This window comes from Oryza sativa, chromosome 8 (genome assembly GCF_034140825.1).
Source record: "Oryza sativa Japonica Group chromosome 8, ASM3414082v1".
Lineage (NCBI taxonomy): Eukaryota > Viridiplantae > Streptophyta > Magnoliopsida > Poales > Poaceae > Oryza > Oryza sativa.
Window position 1 is genome coordinate 11,511,777 of NC_089042.1, and position 23,014 is coordinate 11,534,790.

The 23,014-nt window shown below is 43.0% G+C and overlaps 1 protein-coding gene and 1 long non-coding RNA gene across 3 annotated transcripts; one reads left to right on the forward strand and one right to left on the reverse strand.

Moving 5' to 3' along the window:
- Window positions 1–640: 640 nt before the first annotated feature.
- On the forward strand, window positions 641–3,685 carry LOC9267516 (uncharacterized). Its single transcript, NR_186340.1, has 4 exons — window positions 641–940; window positions 1,030–1,577; window positions 3,217–3,286; window positions 3,388–3,685. It is a non-coding gene; the product is annotated as an uncharacterized lncRNA (long non-coding RNA).
- A 1,489-nt stretch (window positions 3,686–5,174) lies between these two features.
- Window positions 5,175–16,552, reverse strand: LOC4345177 (probable adenylate kinase 5, chloroplastic). 2 transcript variants are annotated; one of them, XM_015792608.3, is made up of 20 exons: window positions 16,289–16,547; window positions 16,055–16,186; window positions 15,600–15,728; window positions 15,379–15,513; window positions 14,182–14,328; window positions 13,509–13,583; window positions 13,315–13,417; window positions 11,537–11,577; window positions 11,308–11,433; window positions 11,006–11,041; window positions 10,827–10,907; window positions 10,598–10,736; window positions 9,193–9,272; window positions 9,050–9,115; window positions 6,732–6,761; window positions 6,540–6,649; window positions 6,258–6,395; window positions 5,681–5,710; window positions 5,548–5,596; window positions 5,291–5,453 (listed from the first exon to the last, which is right to left on the reverse strand). In XM_015792608.3, exons 1-19 carry the CDS (start codon window positions 16,490–16,492, stop codon window positions 5,572–5,574), a joined length of 1,827 nt encoding a protein of 608 aa, XP_015648094.1. In that variant the 5' UTR covers window positions 16,493–16,547; the 3' UTR covers window positions 5,291–5,453; window positions 5,548–5,571. The 2 variants fall into 2 exon arrangements, with proteins under 2 accessions (NP_001409456.1, XP_015648094.1); NM_001422527.1 differs by having other exon boundaries at window positions 5,175–5,596; window positions 16,289–16,552.
- Between the last annotated feature and the right edge of the window lie 6,462 nt (window positions 16,553–23,014).

Consider the following 23,014-nt stretch of genomic DNA (forward strand, 5'->3'; position numbering starts at 1 on the left):
TTTCAACTGAAAAATTCATCAACAACAAAGTTGTAAAACTCATCAATATCTATAACTTTTATTTTGGTCATTTCTTCATCCGATAAAGCGACAGTAATATTGTTCACAAAATGTATATACCGTTACAAATCACTTTATCGGATGAACAAATGACCAAAATAAAAATTGTAGATCTAGATGGATTATACAACTTTGTTGTTGATGACGTTTTCAGTTGAAGTCGTTCACTGATAAAAAATTCTATTTGAAGTGCTCAAACTTTGAATTTCAATTTCAAATTATTCAAATAGAGTCAGATGGAAAAATGACAAAAATAAAAATTTTGCATATCGATGAGTTCTACAACTTTGGTTTTGGTGACTTTTCCATTTGAAATCATTTATTAACCCCATTTTTTTTGTTCGAAGTTGTCAAATTTTAAAAATTCAAAATTTGAATTGTTCAAATGAACTTATTTGTAAAAATGACGAATACAATAGTTGTAGATCTCGATGTGTTCTAAAATTTTGTTGTTTATAATTTTTGCATTTGAAACACAAAAATCAGCCTAAAATTAAATTTAAGTTATCATAAATTTAAGGTGAAACGTCCATTTTGTCCATACAATTTTGTTGCTACTACAGCACACCAGGGACATTTTGGTAAATTCGTCCTCTCCCTCTCCAATCTCCCTCTTCCTCTCCTCAGGTCGGGGCGCTGGCTGAGACCGAGCGGCGGCGGCTCGTTGCGATCGGGGCAGCACCCCGCTTCTCCCGTCCAATCCGGCGGTGGCTCGGTGACGAGAGGAGGGGCGGCGAGAGCTCGGCTCCTCCCTCGCCTCTTCTCCCCTCCAATCCCGGTGGCAGCGGCGGCGGCGGCTCCGCGACAAGGAAGGGCGGCGGGAGCTTGGTTCCTCCCTCCCCTCTTCTCCCCTTCAATCCCGGCGGCGGCTAGGCGACAAGTAAGGACGGCGGGAGCTCGGCTCCTCCCTCACCTCTTCTCCTCTTCTCATCCCCGCTTCTCCTCTCTAATCCCGGTGGGGTGGTGTAGGTGCGGGACAAGGGCGGCGGCTCGGCAACGGCGGCTCAGCGGCGACGACGACGACAGCGACAAGGGAGGGGCCTTGGCGACTTTGACGACGACCGCGACGACGGAGGGCCTCGTCGACAACGACGGCGCGCGGTGGACGGCGACGAGCGGATCCGGCACCACCTCCTCCATCCACCGCGCCACCTCCATCTCCGCCCCCAGCCACCTCTTCACCCTTCCCCGCCTCGCTCCCCTAGCCAGGGAAGGACGGTGGCGCGCGGATCTGCCGCCTCCCGTCGTCGGGAGCGACGGCGGCGCATGAATCCAGCGGCCTCCGTCCTCGGGAGTGCCCTGGCGTGAGCGGGAGTGCCGGCAGCACGCAGATTCGCAACGACGGTGACGGTGGCTGCAACGACGACGACAGCGGCGATGGTAGCTGCGACGACGACGACGGCGATGACAGCGGCTGTGATGAAAACGACAACGCTGTGATGCAAGTAGCGGCGGTGCTCTCTTCCTCTATCCTCCGCCATCAGCAGCACCAGTATACCCTGGGACGCCTACCGACGGTAACTACAATGCTCAAATCAGAAGAAAACTAAATTCTGCTGCATTAAAAGTGCATAATGAGTTCGTCTGTTTATGCCATTTTGTGGTAGTTTCCAGCAGCAGGAATGTCGTAGTCCCAATGTCTTGCATGAACTGCTAGTTTAAGTTAAGAAGCACCCCCCTCATGGTTCTAGAATTGATATATATATATATAGAAGCTAAGCGAACTACTTCAAATCATGCATATATGAGGTTTCAACCACTATACCAATAATGTTTAAGCGTGTCCATCGATCTAAACATGCTGTTTGAATATTGCGATATGCGATTATGCAAAAAGGTAGTATAAAAGGTAAACCTCTCTACTAGTAGCAGCTAGGTTCATCCATCACCTAATCCAATCATATAACTGGCAAGAGGGCGATCAAGCATAGTAGGATAACACTTACAGACCATTGATATATGCTCCTTTTGTATGCATCTGATGTGGAATCACACAATAGTGGAGTTCTCTTTCAGTTTATTAATCATGGTGGTAAACCATATATAGTTTTCACCAGTGTACAATATAGTGTGCAATTCATCAGTCCAATTGTATGGCCAGTAGCTCATGTGTAGCTTTAGGGGTAAATAGTAAAGTCAGAATATATAACTAGACATGCATGCAGTGTTGCTCCAGTATATTTCAGAGCTTATATGTACTGAACTTTTGTGCAATTTAGTTATGATGATCTGATCTTTTTGTATATGCCAGCTGCAATTTTCGATTATGAGCTTTGTATATCTTATGCACATATTGCTTAGTTCAGTATATCTTTTTGCACATATTTGCTTTGTATATCTTTTTGTATATGCCAGCTGCTTAGTTTATTTGCTTAGCAGCCCAATGATAAGGGGGTGGCATATGCATGTCATGTGTTATGTGCAAAAAAGCCTATTTTTTCATTTTACACTGCACTTTTTACATCCTTTATCTATTGATTTTACAAATGTAATTTTAGTTACAAACCACTGTAATTTTTAGTTCCAGTGTATGATTTTGTGAAATTTGAAGGTGATTTTAAGTTTCTGGAACATTGACGCTCCAGATTTGCTTCATTGTAGCTCACCTTGATTGGGAGTGTATGTAGACATAATTTGTCTTTTGTCCTTGTGACTAGCTGTCCTGTGCATTCATCTTTTTTTTTTTTTTGCGCTTGTGACTAGCTGTCGTGTAATACCGGTTTGCTCACTTAAGATATGATATGTCAGCTGATCGACAAGATTCTGTTAGGGTAACTAAACAAGGTATTGGCCTATTGGGTGGCTGTGTGGCCTGAATGGCTGCTAAGCTTACATGATTTGTTATAGCATGATTACATATGCATAAGGGAACAGGTGAACTTTCAGATTAGATTAGAATATGATGGAACCACTTTTGAATATTTGTGACTAGGAACCTTATTATGACTTTGATTATTTGTTCCAAAATTTAGTCTTTTAACATGCTTTATGTATTGACTTTACAAATGTATAGATCTCTGTTTTTGTCATGGATTCCTGGTTGAATGCTACTAATCATTTTCCATGTTGGATGCTTTAGTTTTATTCCATGGCACTAACTGCTTTGTGGTCTTCGTTGCTCTGACATCACCGAGTACTCATTTTTGTTCTTCTCAGGTTACTTTTTTGGGGGTGATGTTTCGATTTGCAAATCAAAACAAGATTGCTGCCTGATACAAAACTTAAGGTATTACCATGGTGTACTACTGTGATTTTGTTCTCCGGGTACTTTCTGATTGCAGGAGCTCAACTCAGCAGTTACTGATGTTTTGTCTTGTGCATATGCAGTGCTGCTAAGCTCACCTGGAAGATCTTGGTCACGCGGCATCGGGTGAAATTCTGTATGGTTACATTTAATTGGGTTGTAGATTCTGGGTTGTAAATTTTGTGTTGTATTGAATGTTTGTCGGGTTCCGATGGATGCTAATAGGGTTGTAACCTGTGTGCTGTATCGGTTGTTACTGTGTTTGATTGTTGGGCCTATATGGGCTTAGCTCTCTTGTTATTTGATACTAATGTAAATGAATATAATATGATTGGGCTGAAAATGGTGTGGTATAATGTTTGGGCCTATGGGCTTTTGCAATGGACTTGGCCTATTTATTGTTTGATATTAAAGCAAATGGATATAATAGAATTGGGCTGAAAATATGCTACATCATATATGGGCTAGGCTAAAATCTAGTTGGGCTTGTCATTGGGCTAAGCCCATAAAAGGGTGCTTAATACATGGATTTTAATGTCCATCAGGTATTTTATGACGTTTTTAGGCTAGATAATGACGAATATGAGCGTCACAAAGTTATGACGACTGAAGGATAGTCACTAGATTAATGACGAAAAAATAAGGTTTCGTCATAGAACGTCATTAAAGACGCATGATAGGTGACGAATAAATTTTCGTCACGCGAGCGTCACAGTACGAAACGTGACAAAAATTTCAATGTTTGTGACGTAAATGAAACGTCATCTATCATAAGATGTCTTGTAGTGCGTTACACTAGGTAGACCATTTTTTAAAAGCTTTATGTTAACTCCATTGGTAGCACTATTTTGACAAATTTTGATACAGGACATTAAAAACATGTAATTAGCTAAGTGACACCACAAGATAGTAAAACGGCTAAGAGACTAAAAAAATGTGTAATTTGTTACAGAAACAATTCAAAAGGACCATATTACCTTTGGGCTAGACATAGCTTCGATGAGGTGGCGATGACTTCCGTGATGGCGGCCTTGACCAGCGGCGAGCAGCAGCGGAAGGCGGTGGACTCTCAAAGCACGTCGCAGAACAACGGCGAGTACTTGTTATTGGCGGTGGTGACGAGCATCGGGATGCGTACTCGACGGTGATGGCTCCCACGATGCAACGGCCGTGCGCTTTAATTAGCCTGCTGTGCGTGCTGCTGCCGTCGCAGGTCACATACCGGTCCAATGGCGATCAGGGCTTCTTCGCGGGCGAGCCTTGCTAAGACGCTTGTGTCGTTCTACCTGCTCGCTAGTCGGCTTGGCATCGACGGAGCTGGCCACATCCAAATCGACTACACCGGTGAGGGTTCATGCCGCGCCGCTCCGTGAGCTGCACGACTTATTCGTTAGCGCCAAACTACCATGCATGCTTATGCTGGTGCAGGTCATGTACCTCCAGTGTGGTGGTGTCGTGCTCAGCCTGGCAACGCACCACACTAACTGTCGTCGATGCCCAAATCGCGTCGTACTTCGTGGAGACCTGGGCGAGAAACTCTAGTGCGGCGGTGTTGTGCTCAGCTCGGTTGTCGATGCCTAGAACACGTCGCACTTCATGAAGACGTGGGCGAGCAGATATTGCCCGTGGCTCTACCGAGGCGCCGCTGCTGCCGCCGTTGTGCTTCGACCACAAGCTAGCTGCTCACCACATGCGCCACGCCCACGCGTACCATGCTCTAGGACCACTCGGGTACAAGCCCCAAGCAGCGCCGCCGGCGCACGTACGTGACATGCTAAGCAAGCAGCAGGTGCGAGCGCACCATCATCATGCTAGAACAAGGAAGAAGTGAAAAAAGAAAAGGGCAAAATTGGCACTTCACACGGCTTCTCTCTCCTCAAGCAGATGTATATATTATTTTATTATTGCTCATAGTGTCCATCAGCAAATTATACGTTTTTGGTTTTTGGAGTGTGTTACAGCCGTTTCACGATCTTGCAATGTCCGTTAGCTAATTACACGTTTTTTCGATATCTGTAGCAAATTTTGCCCACTATTTATCAATATGGTACATGAAGCTATACATCAATTTAGAAATGGTCGAGTGTAGGAACAGGAAAACAAGCATTTCGCTCTATGAATGTTGGATGCCTGGGAGAATTTACTAAACCTGTGAATCAATTATTTGCTTCACATTATGGCTGCTTATATTTACATGGACGATTAAAAAGAAAAAAAAAAGGCCAAGGTTCAGTTGTTCTTACTCAGCCTTTACTGAAATGTTTGCCTCATAATATACCACTCAAAAAACCCCTACAAAATGATGAACAGTTCAGTATCCAAGAATTTAAAATGTGAATGACAAGTCGACATAAATGGGTAAACTTCATAACTTACCAGAATCCAGACGCTGACTTTTCATTTTCGCTGCATGAAAACAAGACCAATGATTGATACATCTATTATGTTATTAAATATTGTAAACACACACTAAAGGAAATGAAAATTTGTAAATGGATATGCTATTTTCGTGAATGTACTAGTGTACCAAAGCTAAATTATGTGAAACATATTGGATGATTAGGGGGAAATCTGATGTGGAATATTTAGGGACAGCTATGTTGCTACCATCCTACACCAAGTTGCAAATCATCACCTCCTCCAAGGATAACTGAATAAAAAAGAAACATTTCCCATGCACCCTTGATCCTTTTGACATAGAAACAAGTACTTTTAGAAAGTGTTCCAAACGACATTTATTTAAGAAGCATATGGGCATACCATTCAGAATAGTACAAAAAATCAGAACCAGTCTTAGATCTATCGACGATAAAATTTCCCCCTCTCAATCTATAGTGGGGAAATTTCATTTTCTTCTTTTATGTATCCAGATCTTATATACTTCTAAATGCTAAAGCAGCTTACTCAAATAGTTAAAAGGAAAAGGAAGGTGCATCCATTACTGAGATCTTACTTTTTACGTGGTCTGAATGCATTGGTGATTTCATCAGGAGTTGGCTTCTCCACAAATTCCTCTAAGAGAACATATCGTTCTTGTCCATTGGGTTCATCAACCCTTCGATAAATCTCATATTTATTAGGATAAGCCATCCTGTAGCATGTCAATAGAAACTGTAGTGTTAGAAACATAGTTTTTTTCTCGAAATAGAAAAATATAGCTACGTTGCAAGTTGCAACTATATTAAAATAGCCAGTGATTTGTACTGTTTGAAGTACAGAAATTGAAGAGAAAAACCTTAGAGCTCCCATAATAGGATAAAATGAGCCAGCATAGAAGAGAAGCCGGAAGGAATAACAAGTCTCAAAAGATGCAGCATATTTTAGCCTCATGTCTCTTCCCATTGTCTTGAACATGAAAAGTCAAGAGGTTCAGTACTGTTGGACAGGAAGTCATGCTAAAGATACAAATGAAGTCAAAAGAACTTACTTGCATTACACCACTTGATCCAGGCATATCCTGTAAATGAAAATGTCAGCAATGGTGTGAAGAGAAGTTATAGTTTTTTTAATGTTCTGAAGAGAAGTTCAGTACTACAGAGAAATCTTCAAAAGCTATAACATACTAAAATTGAAATTAGCACAAAAAAAATTAAATTAAAAAGGAGATAGTGTAATTGTCATGTAGGAATAACAAGATTCAATCCATTTCAATCTGATGAAGCCTGAAAGTTTTTCACACGTCCATTTGGTAGTTAATCCAAAGAAGACTGCACTATGTAGATGGAATGAAATGATCCCCAGATCATCATGGGTAAATGTTAAGCTGTGAGTTGCACAGCAACAGCTGAAGGGGGGGGGGGGGGGGTACTCTAGATAGATCTAGACGATGAACCTTAAACTCAAGATGAGGACTTGAGATGAGGAAAAACTACTTAAGTAGAATTGAAAGATCCCAAGTTCAGATTTATACCACTGAAATTCATGTTTACATTTTTTCCACCGAAACTTCTCTGTTTAGTTTATCATCAAAAGTTCCATCACATGACCATAAAACATCACATACTTGCTCGTCTGTCTCACTTCACCAAATCCCTAGCACTAGCACCAATATGGCATCACCACCAGCGCTCAGCTCCCACTGCCTCCTCTGCCTCTTATTCCTTTTCACTATTGCCCTCCACCGCTCATGGTCTCCCCCATGCTGTCATCCTCCACTTCCATGCATGGAGCCATAGTGTCGGGACACTCAGGTTCGTCGACCCCCATAAAGTGGCATTCCTACATAGTATTTCCGGGGGTCATAAGACCCTGGATAGATTATTCCATTCTAGCTATTTTATGCCATGTTAATTGTTATATCAGTCGATAATTAGATAATTAGTATGTATTGGACCCCCGGTAATTTCTGTTCTGGGTTCACCACTGCCCCCATGGGTATAGCAGTGAAGGAGCACCTCTTAATGACTTTGTAGAATGCATCTTCCAGCACATAATATCACAAGGCCAAAACCAGCCTGTTGCGTGCTCTCATTTATTACTCAAAAAGGATAATAGTCTCATTACATCTCTACTCACTTTATCAGAGAAATCAATTTACCAAATCAATCCTCTTCCCACATAAAACATATGAAAATGAAATACATCTACAAGCACCAAGGAACAGCAAATTTAACAAATTAGATTTGACAATTCAAAAATTAGAACTTAAGAGAGGCAATTTCAAATTGACAACTCAAATGCCATCTGAGGCTTCAACCGACCATCTATGATGGGAATGGAGCACTAGAATAATGGATTAGTAGGGTAATCATGAGAAATACAGAGCAAAAAGGGATGTACCACCTGAGATGAAAGCTTAATTATGGAATTATTTTGGCAAGAAAGAAAAGAAAATTTTAGGGGTTTTTCATACATGTGACAACACGGCATCAAAATAAGTAGATTTTTGGTTCATTGCGTTGAAATTATGGATGTCCTGATTGCAGATACATGCCCCAGCACTATTTCAGGTCTTAAACTCCTTAGCATGCACTATTACTCGCCTCTCCAGCCACCATTCACACACTCCACTACCCCACATCTTGCAAATGTCGCCCTGATACCTGCCCCACTGGACTTCCTGCACTGGCTTCAACCTCCTGAACCATCCATCTCTCCCGTATCCAACAAAAGAATGAGGCATCAGGTCAGCCGCATACTTAACCACTCTATTTTTCCCGTTGACTTTTCCACCTCCACGGCTCCCCCACCCCCGCACACCCACACCACACCCCTACTGCCAAAAAAAAAAGAGAGAGAGAAGAAGAAGATGCCCACCCCAAATATGAAACTCTAATGAGCAGGAGGGAAGAGGCGTGAATCTTAGTATAAATCCAACGTCCAATGGTGAGAAAATCGACTGAATCCACCCCCAAAATGTGACCATGAACTTTGGTGGAACAAAATTAAACTCAAGATCATTCAATAAACAAATTTCCCTACAAGGCACCTTATCAATTCCTCCAACTTCCTATCTCCGTCCCAAAATATAGCAACTTTTAGCTATGTGTCCAAATACATAGCTTGCTATATTTTGGGACGGAGATAGTAATAGATAAGCCAAACAAATAATGAACAAGCATAACATGGAGATAATAAGGAAATCTAAAGATAACTCATTCTGTGAGACAATAACTGTGGGCACCATGTGAACAGTTTTTCTGTAGGTTGACATAGAAGATAGAACCTCTTCAGAAGTGAGATTGGAACAAGATGCCAACCATAACTAGGAAGACAACAGAACAAAGAGAATAGATCTTTTCAAACCTTTAAGCGAGGATTTACAAGAATCACAGGTCTGTCACCAGCAGCATCAGTCATTGCTTTCATGTCCTGAAAATTTTCAGTTGTGACAGTTATATTTGAGAAGTGTATATATACAAAAGAGAAGGCCAAGACAGAATTTTCACATCAATTATACAGTTTCCAACAGCATTTTGGGGAGCAATGAGGATGAACATGTCATCTTCTTTATCAACCTCACTAGCACCTGTAATTTCACAAAAAAGGAAGTCAAAAGAGTGGTATTTAAGATATAGCAAAACACAGAAATTCTAGAAAAACAAAGGACCACAAAAAAAGGCAGGCAAGGTGTGGCTATGTTTTGTGGTTCTACTCTGCAAAAAGAATTAATATTTATGAACTGGATTGTGGAAAAGTTCGATGATTGTGATTTCACTGTACAGACAGGCTTGGAACATGGGGTATGATGAACAAGAAAGTGCAAGCAATCTCTTCCAAGGTGGAAGCACCGAAGCAGTGAAAACCTAACCCTATTTTGGCAGGACAATCGGTTAGATATGTGCATCAGAATATTGGACCCTTTCCCCTGACAAGCAATTAACAGAAGGCAATGAAAAAGCCAATGGATCAGAGACATCAAGGGCTCTTGTGGATAGCATATGCCTGAAATGTGATCTCTCGTATGCAACTGCACCCTGGAAGAGGATCAAATATATTGGCAATGGACCTCGTCATCTCAATTCTCGATCATGGGCACCATTGAAGTGCAAATTCTTGTAATGCTTAGCTGTTCTAGATAAGCATGGTTTTCCCCGCTAAGGTGACTGTCTACTCCTATGTGCTCACAGTAAGGAATCAGCAGAGCATTTATTCATAAGTTGTGTGAGGAAATATTCGAGGAGTTCCCTTGGAGTGTACACAACAGAAAAGCAGAAAAACACCAACAACAAGGATCAGCAGTTGTCTTGCATGAGCAGAGATATAAAAGAACAAGAAGACTTTGGCTCCCTAGTAATCCTGATGGTATGCAAGAAATGGGCAAAGAGAACTGCTAGAGTTAGCAGACAAACCAAAACTTCCAAAATTCCTACAGGATGAAGGGAAGCAACAGATATGGCCGAGAGTGGCAAATCTGAAACTTGGTTGGGATTAATGTATTTTGATGGTAGTTTCCTTGTGCTGATTACCTGCCTGACCACTCTATCTGTAACCAGCCAAGCTTTGATTTTTCTGCATATTCTTTCCTTTCTCCAGAGGGATGTTATATAACATGCCATTATGTACAAATTTCTTTTGACCTTGTCTTCTTAATTTAATGCAATGGCAGGAAATTTTTTTTTTCTGTGTTATCAAAAAAATTGCAACCAAAAGTCAGTAGTACCTTATGACATTTCTATCATAGTGATACATCATTTGTAACTGTTCCCTTCTCCATTTCAAATAGAGAAAATCAATCTCAACATAGATTTCATTGGTCATTCTCATTCTTTATATGTTTGAATAAAACGTTATAGGTAATTTATTTTGAATATCTGACAATATTTGCTGTATTGGATGGGCACTGTAGCATACCTACTGCTCCAAAATTAATGAAGGTACCCTTGGCCCCATATTCACCCCAGTCCATGATTTCCAAAATTTTTCTGGTTCCAGCAAGCTGAAGTGGAATACCAGCAAATGCACCTTGTCCCATGGAGCCTTGAACGCAAACCTGATATGAGCCATATTGTATCAGCTGAAAATTATAGAATGGGAGAGACAGAATTCAAATGATATACGCATTTGTGGCAAAGATAGGCACCTTCACACGCTTTCCATCATCAGCAAAGGAAAGAGAAAGCTCTCGCACAAGTTCCATGAGGGTTCCTATGCGATAAACATCCTGAAGATAGAAGACGTTTGGTTAACAGCTGACACCAGCACTCCATAAATATCTTCCAATAGACATTAGAAAACATTTATAAGCACTTGTGTTCTTACCATTTCAGGGTTAAGTTCAGGAATGTTGATATCTATCTGCATGTTGGGAAATGAAGATAGTTATGAGCTTGTTTGGCTTTCATATGTTATTCAAAATAGGTACTTGAGCAAAAGAAAAAGGAAACCTACCAGATTATTTCATTGCAATAGTTAATAGCATGAAGTTCAAACAATTCTACAGCAGACTAACCGTGCAAAAGAACTAGAGCAGACTACAAGGTGCTTGAGTAAACAGGAACCACTGTGACTCAGTCCGAACAAAGAAAAACAATTTGCATTAAAAATAAATGGCAAGTACTAACCTGCAACCGAGTTTTTTTGTCTTCAACAGCATGTCTGGTGGCTACTAGTACATCATTGTAAAAGTATTTCCTGATTTCCCTGGAATGTGGAATGTTATTTAATCTTGTTGGAATCCCACGAAACTCCTGCAAGAAGCATTTAAACATGTATAAACAATACAAATCTAAGTAAACAAACTTCCCATCAAAGTTTCCATTAATATGAAATGGCTTACTATTTTACACATACATTTTTTGAGGCTGTTGTATCCTTAGAATCTTGTGGTTTTCCTGTTAAGCGGAGTTTAAGCATTTATTATGACTAAATAGACAAGAGGTGTCAAAGTTAACAGTTACAGAAATAAAAAAAAAACTGTGAGAATTGACACAAAGTTGATGCAGTTAAATTTCCAAAAGTTAATGGGCATTAATAAAGCAGGTGAAATTTAGTGAAACACCATGAAAGCATAGCTGTAGCTCCATGACACCAAGAATAGATGCCTTCTGCTTATACCAATATGGTTCATTGGTATTCCATTGAAAATAAAATTAATTCAATGGCATTGAAGTTACTTTGGGGAATCGAAAAATCATTGTTGAAAGCTAGTGGTACAGATTTGTGGTAGGGTAACATTGATACGCATTAGGTCCCACTGCACCTCCAACTATTTTCACCAGCCAAAGGACTCACTTTCCACCCTCCTATACGCATAGCCATTCCTACCTCAAGCATATGCCTCCTCCTGTGGCTTCTTCTTCCACCTTTGAGACTGAGATGACCTCCAACCTATTAGACTGGTGACATTGCATAGTTGTGTTAGATTGTTAATTTCATGTTCATCAATGAGCTACGAATCCTTGAGTTTGTCAAAGGTGTTGCTACTTGTCACATTGAGAAGGCCCAACCTTTGCTGGTGCTGGAGGAAGGCATGCCAGCGACTAACACACTACGAGTCTAGGATGCTCAAATAAAGTGTTTTTTTTACCTCACCTAGGCCTCATGGTCAGCCAGAAAATAAAAGGTTAACCAGGACTTTTCTCAGTTTCTTCTCTTCCCATAATTTCAAAGAACGTTTTTTTTTTCTGCTGGACTAAGCTGTCGAAACGTTAAAATTGTAATTGTAGGAAAAAACAGCAATTTTCAGGTCAGAGAGTTATAGACTATAATTGAACTTTCACTTGTTACACAACATTTTTTTTCCAAAAACCATGAATCTGTGATACTTCTCATCTACTGATTGCTCCATACTGAAATTAGTTGTCTTTACAGCTGAATTCCTGGAACATTTCAAGGAAATAGAGAACAGCTGGAACATTTAAACAAGTCTGGTTTGTATTGGATATTTACTAACAGACTAATAAAGAGACATAGCAATGAGCAAGTACTTCCTTAATTGTAGGATCATACCAGAGTACACGTATACAGGTCTAGGGCCACCGATCTGTGTAATTTTCATGTAATTTTCTTTCTATATTTTTTTTACTGGCCCAAATATCCACATAATTTTCATGTAATTTTCTTTCTATCTTTTTTTTTTTGAAACTATCAAAACCCAGTGTAACACATACTAGTTTAGTCCGAGGTTTGGACCAGTTTATGGATGTTGCATCTTATGGATGATAACCTTATGTTTATGGATGCAATGATGATATATACTGATACTTGATATGATCCAACAATAATTGAACATTTTAGTTAAAGGATAAGGTTACCTGAATGTATGGTTCTAAAATATTCAAAAGGATGTATGTCAAAATGTATGGTTCCAAAAGATTCAAAACATAAACAAAATAGAAGTATGACTGAGAAATGATGCATTGGAGTTTGCTTATTTAAGTACTCCCTCCGTTTTATAATGTAAGACTTTCTAGCATTGCTTATATTAATATAGATGTTAATGAATCTAGACATATATGTGTATCTAGATTCATTAGCATCTATATGAATATGGACAATGCTAGAAAGTCTTACATTCTGAAATGGAGGAAGTAACTAAATAGTAGAGGAACTTCATTTTTGTAACTGACCATTTGTTTTGGCCAACATGTTAAATGAAGCATTCTCACAGATCTTCTGTAACAGTGAATCTATTTCATTAAAAACGACTTCCACTTGTCGATTTCCATCAATCTATATTCTTGCAAATTGAAACAATAACATATTAGTTCCAGTTTACAGTTTAAATCAGTGCTCTGATATGAATAGGAACACATATAAGAACCTGGTTGAGCAAATCTGAGTATGTTGGGATAACAGCTTCAGAATTTTGTTTGTAAGTATCAAGACGTGATTTAACCTGCAGAGAAAAAGAACAAACTTATGTTTTAGAATGCAGAAGAATGGGAAAATTCCAGCACATGCATTGCGGCATTATAAAAAGGAATACATTTAAAACTACATATACATACAGTAAATAAAATAGGAAGGTTTCAATCCTGTCACAAAATTGTCTATACTACAAGGCATCCCTTTGGAAATCACAGTGAACTAAAAGTAAATAAACAGTGTCTAAAGCTTCTAGTATCTACAGAAAGATATTTACGATGCTCTTTACCGAAATGAGGAAGAATAGTCACATATCTATTTTGTTGTCTCAGGTATAGAAATGAGCCTCCAAGTCAAGAACTCAAGCTATAAAATATTATAATGTGTACACAACTTTAACTCACAAATAAATAGGAATTGTAAACCAGCTGAATCCTCAAACTACCACATTTTCATAGTCCTAAATTTGGTCCAAGTTGGAGTAGATGAATGTGCATAGATCATGAAATCAATAAAGTCCTATGCGCTAAGATTAGAATGACAAGCACTTCTTCATATGGTTATTGAACAGGCAAGCACTTCTTCATATGGTTATTAAAGACAAATCATGGCAAACACAACAACATAACCTTCTCAAATGTATCATCAGAGCGTGTAACAAGACGAGCAGAAACTTCATCATTCTCCGGAGGGAAGTTCTTTATGTGGTAAATTTTGCCAGTCTCAGGATCCAACCTTCTTCCAACACATCTGTCGATTAGAATATCATCAGGAACCTGAATTTAACAACAAAAATGTAACGAGAGGTCAAAGAAATATGTAGTATGCAATGTCAGGTAAGAGAACAACATAAAATGCATGCTATCATTCGCTTTTAGGACTGAAAAAGGGTAATTGCACCAGTAATAAAATTTGAATAAAACTGAGCATGATCCAAACTTAAATACAGATTCTTCACTCATCACTGACTCAGTGAATTTACAACTGAAGTGTAAAGTGCCGTATCATTAATTCACTGTCATTTTGAACACAAGCAACAAAGTAAAGAAAACAAGGAATTGGACAGATACTTGGGAGTTGGCATGAGGTCCTATGGTAGAATCTGGTAAAGAGTCTTTGATTGCAATTTTGAGAAGGGCACAGACAACCAGTTTCCCTCCCTTCCCATGATCATGGTTGCGACATTGCCAATAAAGCCTAATTCTAATATTAAATTGTAGTCATCGACTTTTAAAGCCAATTTAAGCTAACAAGCAACTTCATGAAACCAGAGATTTTTTTAGTTAAGACATAATGAAGCTCATACTGGAGAAGTATTTGAGAAATGAATCATATATGTTTTAAATGTCCTTTTGGCATCTTCTATATCATAATATCAGAGCAATGCAAACAATTGGCATTATATAAAATTAATACCCATGTTCTTACTGAGATAGGAATGACTGATGTGGTTAAAATAAAATCTAGTAAACCAAAATGTTATATGAAAAAATAACCGTAGATACATTGTTGAAGTATCCTGTAATATTCTCATGAACTAAGAATTTGATGAACTGATTGTAAAGCTCAATCTGGTATAAAAACCAAGACTCCAAGAGGTATTATATTCATGGTCTATGTAATGTAATGTTCAAAAAATAAACCGTAGCCCATGTCTAGTCCACACGTCTTAGGCCTAAAGACCCTCTTGTGAGGTTGAGGCATAGTATTGAAGTATGTTTTCATCCTTTCTTTTAAGCTTAATCTTTTGGGTCAATTAGCTAGTCCGTTAAAACTCAATATGTATACAGTAGATAATGTGTCTTAAATGGTAAATATGGACTTACTTCCAGCACAATGAATATATCTGGTCGTATTTTCATACTTTCGAGACTTTGTGCCTGGGCATAACTTCTCGGGTAACCATCGAGAAGCCATCCTCTTTCTCTAACATCAGGTTGTGATAGTCGTGATACCACCATCTATTTCAGAGAGCAACCCGTATAAGATAGTTTGCAGAATTTCAACCGGCTATAAAGATGGCATACCTGAGAACCAATCTACATACATCTGTCACAACTTGATCCGGGACTAGCATACCATTGTCCATATATTCTTTTGCTTTCTTGCCTATTTCGGTGCCAGAAGATACTTCGGCCCGCAGAAGATCCCCAGTTGATATGTGAACCAAACCATACTAGAAACAGAAGAGAATACAATACTAAGCTTAGAAGTCGCTTGAATAGAATGCATGTTGCACACTGAATATAATGATTTTACAAAGAATCCAGAAGAAGTAGCCTAAACATATATGAAACGTTTGTACTTTCACATACATGCATAACATTGAGCAAAGACCTACATGGATACATGTAATTCAAATGGAAACCAAATCTAGAAAATTTTCAAGAGCCTTGATTCAACAAACCCATATTTCCATACTCTCTACAAGAAATGGTCAATGTGAATATCTGGGAAATGGCATTAAGAAAAAGTGTCGATTGTTTTTTTTTTCTATTATACCTTCTCGACGATCATGCGGCATTGCGTTCCCTTCCCAGACGCGGGTGCACCCGAGATCATCACCTTGAGCGGGGCCTCCTTCCGCGCCGCCGCCGCCGCTCCCTCCGATGCCCGGCAACGAAGACCCATCCCCTGCCAAACCACAAGGCGGTTAGCCCCAGATGGGAACAGCCGCGAGCGTGCCCAGTGCACACGATCGGACAAACGAGAGGGCCAAGCCGAAACCGCACGAACCCTGGGCCCGCGATTCGGGGCGGCGGTGGCGGAGACGGACGAGACGGCCGCGGCGGCGGGGGAAGCGCGGCAGCAGGACAAGGAGGAGGAAGGCGGCGTCGGCGGCGAGGGGCGCAGCGCGAGTCCGGGGCGGCGGTGGGGCCCCGGCGCGGCGAAGGGAGCGGAGGCCGCGGCCGGCGACGAGGAGGAGGAGGAGGCCGCCATTTGCGCGACGACGACGAGGGGAGCGCGAGGCGAACGGCGAGGAGTGTGCGGGCGTGTGTGTGTGGAGGGAAGAGAAGGTGTATGTGGATTGGAGCTCGCGTCGCGCGCTGACGTGGCACCGCTCAGCTCCCGCGGCGGCCAGGCGTGGGACCCGCGGTCCGCCTGGAACCGCGCTGAGGTGGGGAAGGAAACGACATCCTCGATTCCTTCGGAGGTGTGGATCTACCGAGGAAAAAGTACAATCCCTCCCTCGTCAAGATATAAAACCGTCCCCCAACCACAAAACTATATACAACATCCCTCACTAATAAAACTATTCACTTCTTCGGTGGTTTTGACCTCTGTTTTGTTAGGCGGGGCGGCTGAGTCAGTGTGGGCCCCACATGTCAGAATGTCAGGTCATCTCTATCTCCCCTCTTCTCACCCTTCCTCGGTTCCTCCTTTCTCTTAGTCTTCTCTACCTGTAGGCCAGTCGGTGGGGTGAGGTGGGAGAGGAGGGTGGCACCGCACCGACGGCCGCCGACGTCGGCGGTGGCAGCGGGAGAGAAGGGAGGGCATCGCCGCGTATGCGAGCTCAGGGTCGGAGAGGCTCGGGAGGCAGGAGAAGGAGGAGGGCATTGGCGTCGCTGCTTCGACACCGGATGGCTCCTCCATTGGCATCAACCGCGACGATAACCCCGTCGCCGCCGCCTTCCGCCCGCCCGGCTCCGCAAGGATCCCTACCACCGGCCCGAGAAGGGAGACGCGGTCGACGCCCCGTCGCCGCCCAACTCCGGAAGTGCCCGAGGGCGGGGGTGGATGGATCCGCGCACCGGTGTCTACCTCTCCCACCGCCACCTCCTCCCGACCAAGCTCCGCGGCATCTTCTTTCTTCTCTCTTCTTCACAAGCTTGAGAGGGAGGGGGGAGGTGGCTGGCGGGAGTGTGTGAGCGCTAGGCAGCGGTGGGTGGAGCAAGCGGCGATGGGCGGAACAGGCGGCGGTGAGCAGAGTGGGAACGACGCCGAAGACAGCTTATTCCTGCGCGCTCGCCTGCCGCGGCGCCCGCTCCGCCCGCCACCACCCCTGCTTCGCTGCCGGCCACCTCTCCCTCTCAAGCATCGCAGCCGCCGCCGCCTCCCTTCTCACGTGTCGTCGCCGCCGCCGACACCTCCCGGGCCTCTCCGATGGTCTAACCCCGAGGTCGCACGTGCCGTCGTCGGCCGCCGGATCTTCTTTCCCGCCTCGTCCCGGTGACATCCTCCCCACCCACTAGCCGCCCTGCGGAGAGGAGAAAAGTGAGAGAGAGAGGAGGAAGGGGGAGAAGAGAGGGGAGAGAGATGACCTGGTATTTTGACATGTGGAGCCTACATGGGTTCTACGCTGACTTAGCCGCCATGTCGGATAAAACCGGGGTCAAAAACGACCGAAGGACCTAAAGTGAATGGTTTTATAACTTGAGGGATGTCCTGTATTTGATTTTGTGGTTGGGGGACGATTTTGTAACTCGATGACAAATTGATGGACCTTCGGTGCTTTTTTTTCCATCTATTGAAACTGGAGTATAAATGGGCTGTAGACCCGTCGTTAGTGGGCTATTATGAACTTGGGCCTGGTTGTTACTTTGGGTAACAATTTTTGTCTAAGGCTCTAAGCCCAAGCTAGGTCTATTTATTTGGGAACAAGTGCACGTAAGGTCCCTTATTTTGTTATCGAATTATAAAATCGTCCTCCAACCAAAAAACCAAATATATAGCATTCATCAACTTATAAAATTGGGTCAGTTTAGGTCCTTAGGTGGTATTGACCCCAATTTTATCCAACGTGACGGCTAAGTCAGTGTGGGACCCACGTGGACCCCACATGTCAGGGTGACTTCATCATCACCCTCTCTCTCCCCTCTTCTCTCCCTTCCTCCTCTCTCTCTCTCATTTTGTTCCTCGTCTAAGCGGGTCGGGCGGCGGGTCGAGGCGGGAGGAGATCTGGTGGCCTGCGACGGGCAACGTGGGGGAAGGGGCGATGTGGCGGCGCGGCAGCGGCGGCAGCAACGGGCCGAGAGCAAGTGGGCATCGTAGCAGTGTACATGGAGGTGGAGACAGGGCCGGGTGTCGCGGAGGTGGAGGCAGGCGCCGTGATGGTTGGTGTAGAGGCGAGCGTTGCGGTGGTGGGCGCCGTGGAGGTGGACTCGGAGCCCCGGCATGCTCCCGCGCCGCCTCCTCCTTCTCCCCGTGTGTTCGCCGTCGGCCTCCCCATCTCCCTTGACGGCCTCCCAGCCTCCTTCCTCTTCGTGCATGCTCGCCGCCGACCTCCTCGCCTTCGGACGGCAGGTGTAGTAGTAGGCAAGCCGTCGGTGACATCGACGGCAAGGGCGGCGCGTGGATGAGGACGGGAAGGACCAGGTGTCGGAGCTACAGGAACAGTGGGGGATGGCGGCGTCAATCACGTTGCTCCAGCTGCACGTTGGCCCTATCCTCGTCGACGCCGCATCGTCGTCGACCTCCTCGCCTCCGGCCGATGGGCGCGAGAGCTGGTGAGGCGTCGGTGGCGTTGGCTGCAAGGGCGGCGCGATGTATGAGGACAAGGAGGACCAGCCGTAAGTGGCATCGGAGCTGCAGGAGCTATGGGAGGATGGTGGCGCCAATTGCGTTGCTCTCGCTGCACATCGGCCCCATCCTCGTCGGCGCAACACCGTGTTGCCTCCGCTGCTGCGTCGCCCGTCACTGCCTGTTGGACCTCTTTCTCTCCTGCCTCACCCCGCCGGCCTCCTCCGCACCCACTGGCCAGCCCGCCCAGACAAGGAGCAAAGTGAGAGGGAGAAAGGAGGAAGAGAGAGAAGAGAGGAGAGAGATGGTGATGACATGGTCAACCTGACATGTGGGGCCCATGTGGGTCCCACGCTGACTCGGTTGCCACGTCAGATAAAACCGGGTTCAATACCATCTAAGGACCTATAGTAACCCAGTCTTGTAAGTTAAGGGATGCTATAGGAGTATCTGGTTTTTCAATTGAGGGACGATTTTGTAATTCGATGATAAGATGAAGGATCTTAGATGTACTTTTTCTTTTTCCATTTGTTTGGTATCCTGGGAAGCTTCATAAATCCTACCCGAGTACACTTTCTTTGGTATGCTAAATCTTTTTTTCTTTGAAAAAGTAAATTGTATTCACGGTACAAGAATTTATCGGGTGGGTGCGCTTCAGTATAAACACTTGAAATTTGAGTAGTGAATCAACTTACTAGATGGTGCATTTTCAGTCAAAGTGCAAGTCTCGTTGGATTTTTTTGCCACATCAGCGGCACATTGGCACTGATTAAACACCACCAATCTCTAAATTTCAGCCAAATACCAACCATTCACCATCTCACCAGCATCCACTATCCACATATCGTGAGAGCCATCTCCCCCTTCCTTAAACTGATCAGCAACAAATCCACCGGTGTGTCTCCATTGATTAACATAGTAAATTATCGGTGCATACTTGCTAAACTAACAAATAAACGCTTAAAAAACAATGCAAACATGTCCACCTTCATCATGGCCTCGGTTCATGTGATGATCCCTATGCAGTTAGTAACATGTAGACATCAAAGCCACAAAGCATATAGGGATTAAAACCTGACCGAAAATGTCGTGTGGCTTCCACTTGCCCGCTGGGGCAAAGAAAATCCCACAGGGCTTTCACTACAATTGAAAATGCACCGCCTAGTTAAGTTGGTGTACTTTAACGCTTAAATTTTAAGTTCTTGCACTAAACTGCACACACCTAACAATTTGTTGTACCGTGAATGTAATTTACTCTTTTTCAAACATTTAATTTGGATGAGAGCGCGAACCTGTAACTGCTCTAAACTACAAGTCTGAACTCATGCAAAGAGAAAGTGAGATAACATGAGAGTTGTGGCGCCACAAATATAGCAACGCCGTTTAATAAAATAAAATTGTTGTTGTTTGTGTATTTGAGGTAATTACCAAGTAGATGACATGGTTAAAATAAGTTGTAGTAGCCTCCAGAACTTGCTCTTAATAATCATTGTTCCCTAGCTGTAGGGTATGTAGGGCATATAAAACCACAATTAATATTGAGCTCTTAGAGTTGTTAACAAAATACTCCCCCTATCGGAGTAAGTTGATCGAGATGGAAGAGAGATGGGAAATGAAACAAAAGGATCGTTGTTAAGCTTAGCAATAGCTCAATATCGACTCTTAGCGCTTATAAAATAGAGATGGAAAAATGGAAAGAAATTAATACGTAGAAAATTATTTTGGTACACTAATTACAGCTTTTGTCTTCTTAACCATTATAAAAAGATAATTTCTAAATAAACTAAGAGCCTACATACCGAGCTATATCTTTAAATATGCCCTTAGAGCATCTCCAACAGCCTCTCTATTTTACTCTCCAAGCTAAATTTTAGCTATTCCAGCTTAAAAAAGTCATCCAACAGCCTCTCCAACCGGATGGCCAAGCCCCATCCGGCTGGCCAAAACCCTCCCTCCACTAGCCAAATTTGGCTAGCCAAAAGTCGCTAGCCAACTATGGGCCCCACACACATTCCTCCTTCCATCTCCTCTTCGGCTCCTTGCATCGGCTTGCTTGCTATGTCCTGGTGTCGACGACGGCACAAAGGAAGAGGCGTCGAAGCAGCGACTGCCGCCGTCCTCCGCGCCGTTGCCCGCCGTGACCACGCCGTTGCTCGCGCTGTCCTCCGCGACCGCCGCCACCAACGAGAAGCAGAAAAAAAGCAACATAAGGGAGGGGAGCGTGGAGCGGACGAGGCCAACGAGGAGTGAATCCGGCGTCGCCATTGCCTAAGCAGGAGCCCGTTGTGCGTCGCTGTCATCCCCGCGTCGCCGTTGCAGCACCAATCCCGCACCCACACAGAGGAGCGCCATCACCACTGTCGTCGTCAAGGTCGCCATCGCCATCCACCACTGCTGCTGAGGTCTCCGTCGCCAGCCGTCGCTGTCGTCGTCTGCTACGTCGCCATTCGCTGCCATCGTCACTGAGGTCGCCAAGTCTAGAGGCCTCTAGCCAAGCACGGCGTCCGCCCCCGCCAGATTCGCTCGGCTCTGCCCCCACTGGATTCGGGGTGGGGGCACGACCTCTGCCGCCTCCATGCGGCCTCCGGCCCCGCACGGCCTCCGGCCCCGCACGGCCTCCGCCTCCGTTCCATGGGTCATCGTCGAGGCCGTCATTGCCAAGGTCGCCGTTGCGAGCCGCCGCCGTCAGCCTCTGCATGATCGTCGTCGCGCACTTGCACGGGAAGAGGGCCGTGAGAAGAGGAAGAGGGAGAAAAAGAGGAGGAAGAAGGGGTAGTAGAAGCTGACGTGTGGGTCCCAGTGTCATAGGCTCGTAATGGAGAGTATTGATGGAGAGCCTATTGGAGTGAGGAATGAGTTTGGGTTACCAAATCAATTGGAAAGCTGACTATATAAGTGTTTGGAGAGTCCGATTTGGAGAGGCTATTGGAGATGCTGTTACATGGAGCAAATCTTGCTAATCAAACAAATCCAATATATCCATGGTTGCATCTTTGGCGACCACAAGGCCTGCTAGTTTCTTCTTGTGCTGGAATCTTGATCTATGTTCAAAAAGGTTTTCTTGCTAGTGAGGCTAGCTAGCTTTGCTTAGTCAAAATGTACGACAAGCATGCAATCATCAATTTCTAACGCTGGTCTTATGTGCTAATTAACTTTGCTCGTTTGCTACTCTACTTCGATTCTACTTAAGTTGTAGCTAGGCAGAAGGACTTTGGTCCATATTTTCTCTTTTTTTTGTAGAGTTTGAATATTTTTGTATTTAGTTGTAAATGTTTATCTTATATATTTTTTAGTATATGTTAGAACAATTTATTAGTTGACCCTTTTTATCTAAAATATAGAAGTGAGTGTGTTTAAATAGAGAAGAGTATAAATTTCACAAAAATACATATACTTTGATGAAACTATCACAAAACTACATATTTTAAAAAGGTGTATCACAAAACTGTAGATTTAGGATGAAAGATCACTGACTATACATTTAATAATACAATTATCACAAAACTACAAATTTAGCTTCATGTTTAGTACTAAACTACAACATTTGTAACCGTAACATAGCAGTAGTGGTAAGGATTATTAAACTATAGAATCTGTAGTTTTATTTTTATGATAACTCTGGTATTAAATCTAATATTCGATTTTAAATATGCAGTTTTGTGATAGATTTTATATTAAATATATAGTTTTGTTTTGTAACACTTTCAATATGTAGTTTTGTGATAATTTAGTTAAACTACCCGTAGTTTTGTGAAATTTACTCAATAGAGAATAAGGGGAATGATAATAAGAATGGTTAGATTTTCACTTAATGTTGAGAAAAACTGACCAAAATTCATCTAAAAATTGGACAATCCCATTAAGTAAACCTATTCGATTTTTCACACCCAGTTCATGCTCTCAAAAACTCCCATTTCATGGGTGATAACTGATAAGTAAAGTACCTTTTTTTTTCTTTTCTTCTTTGATAATCAAGCAGGTGTACTCAATAAGAACAGGTTT

What these genes read in the sequence shown, in the direction of transcription:
- LOC4345177 (NM_001422527.1), bottom strand. Translation starts at nt 16,492, where the DNA reads ATGGCGGCCTCCTCCTCCTCCTCGTCGCCGGCCGCGGCCTCCGCTCCC. An exon ending in GCCGCATGATCGTCGAGAAG is followed by an intron (nt 15,729 to 16,054) that starts GTATAATAGAAA and finishes TTCTGTTTCTAG; the next exon opens with TATGGTTTGGTTCACATATC. An exon ending in CATGTTGGCCAAAACAAATG is followed by an intron (nt 11,578 to 13,314) that starts GTCAGTTACAAA and finishes TCCGCTTAACAG; the next exon opens with GAAAACCACAAGATTCTAAG.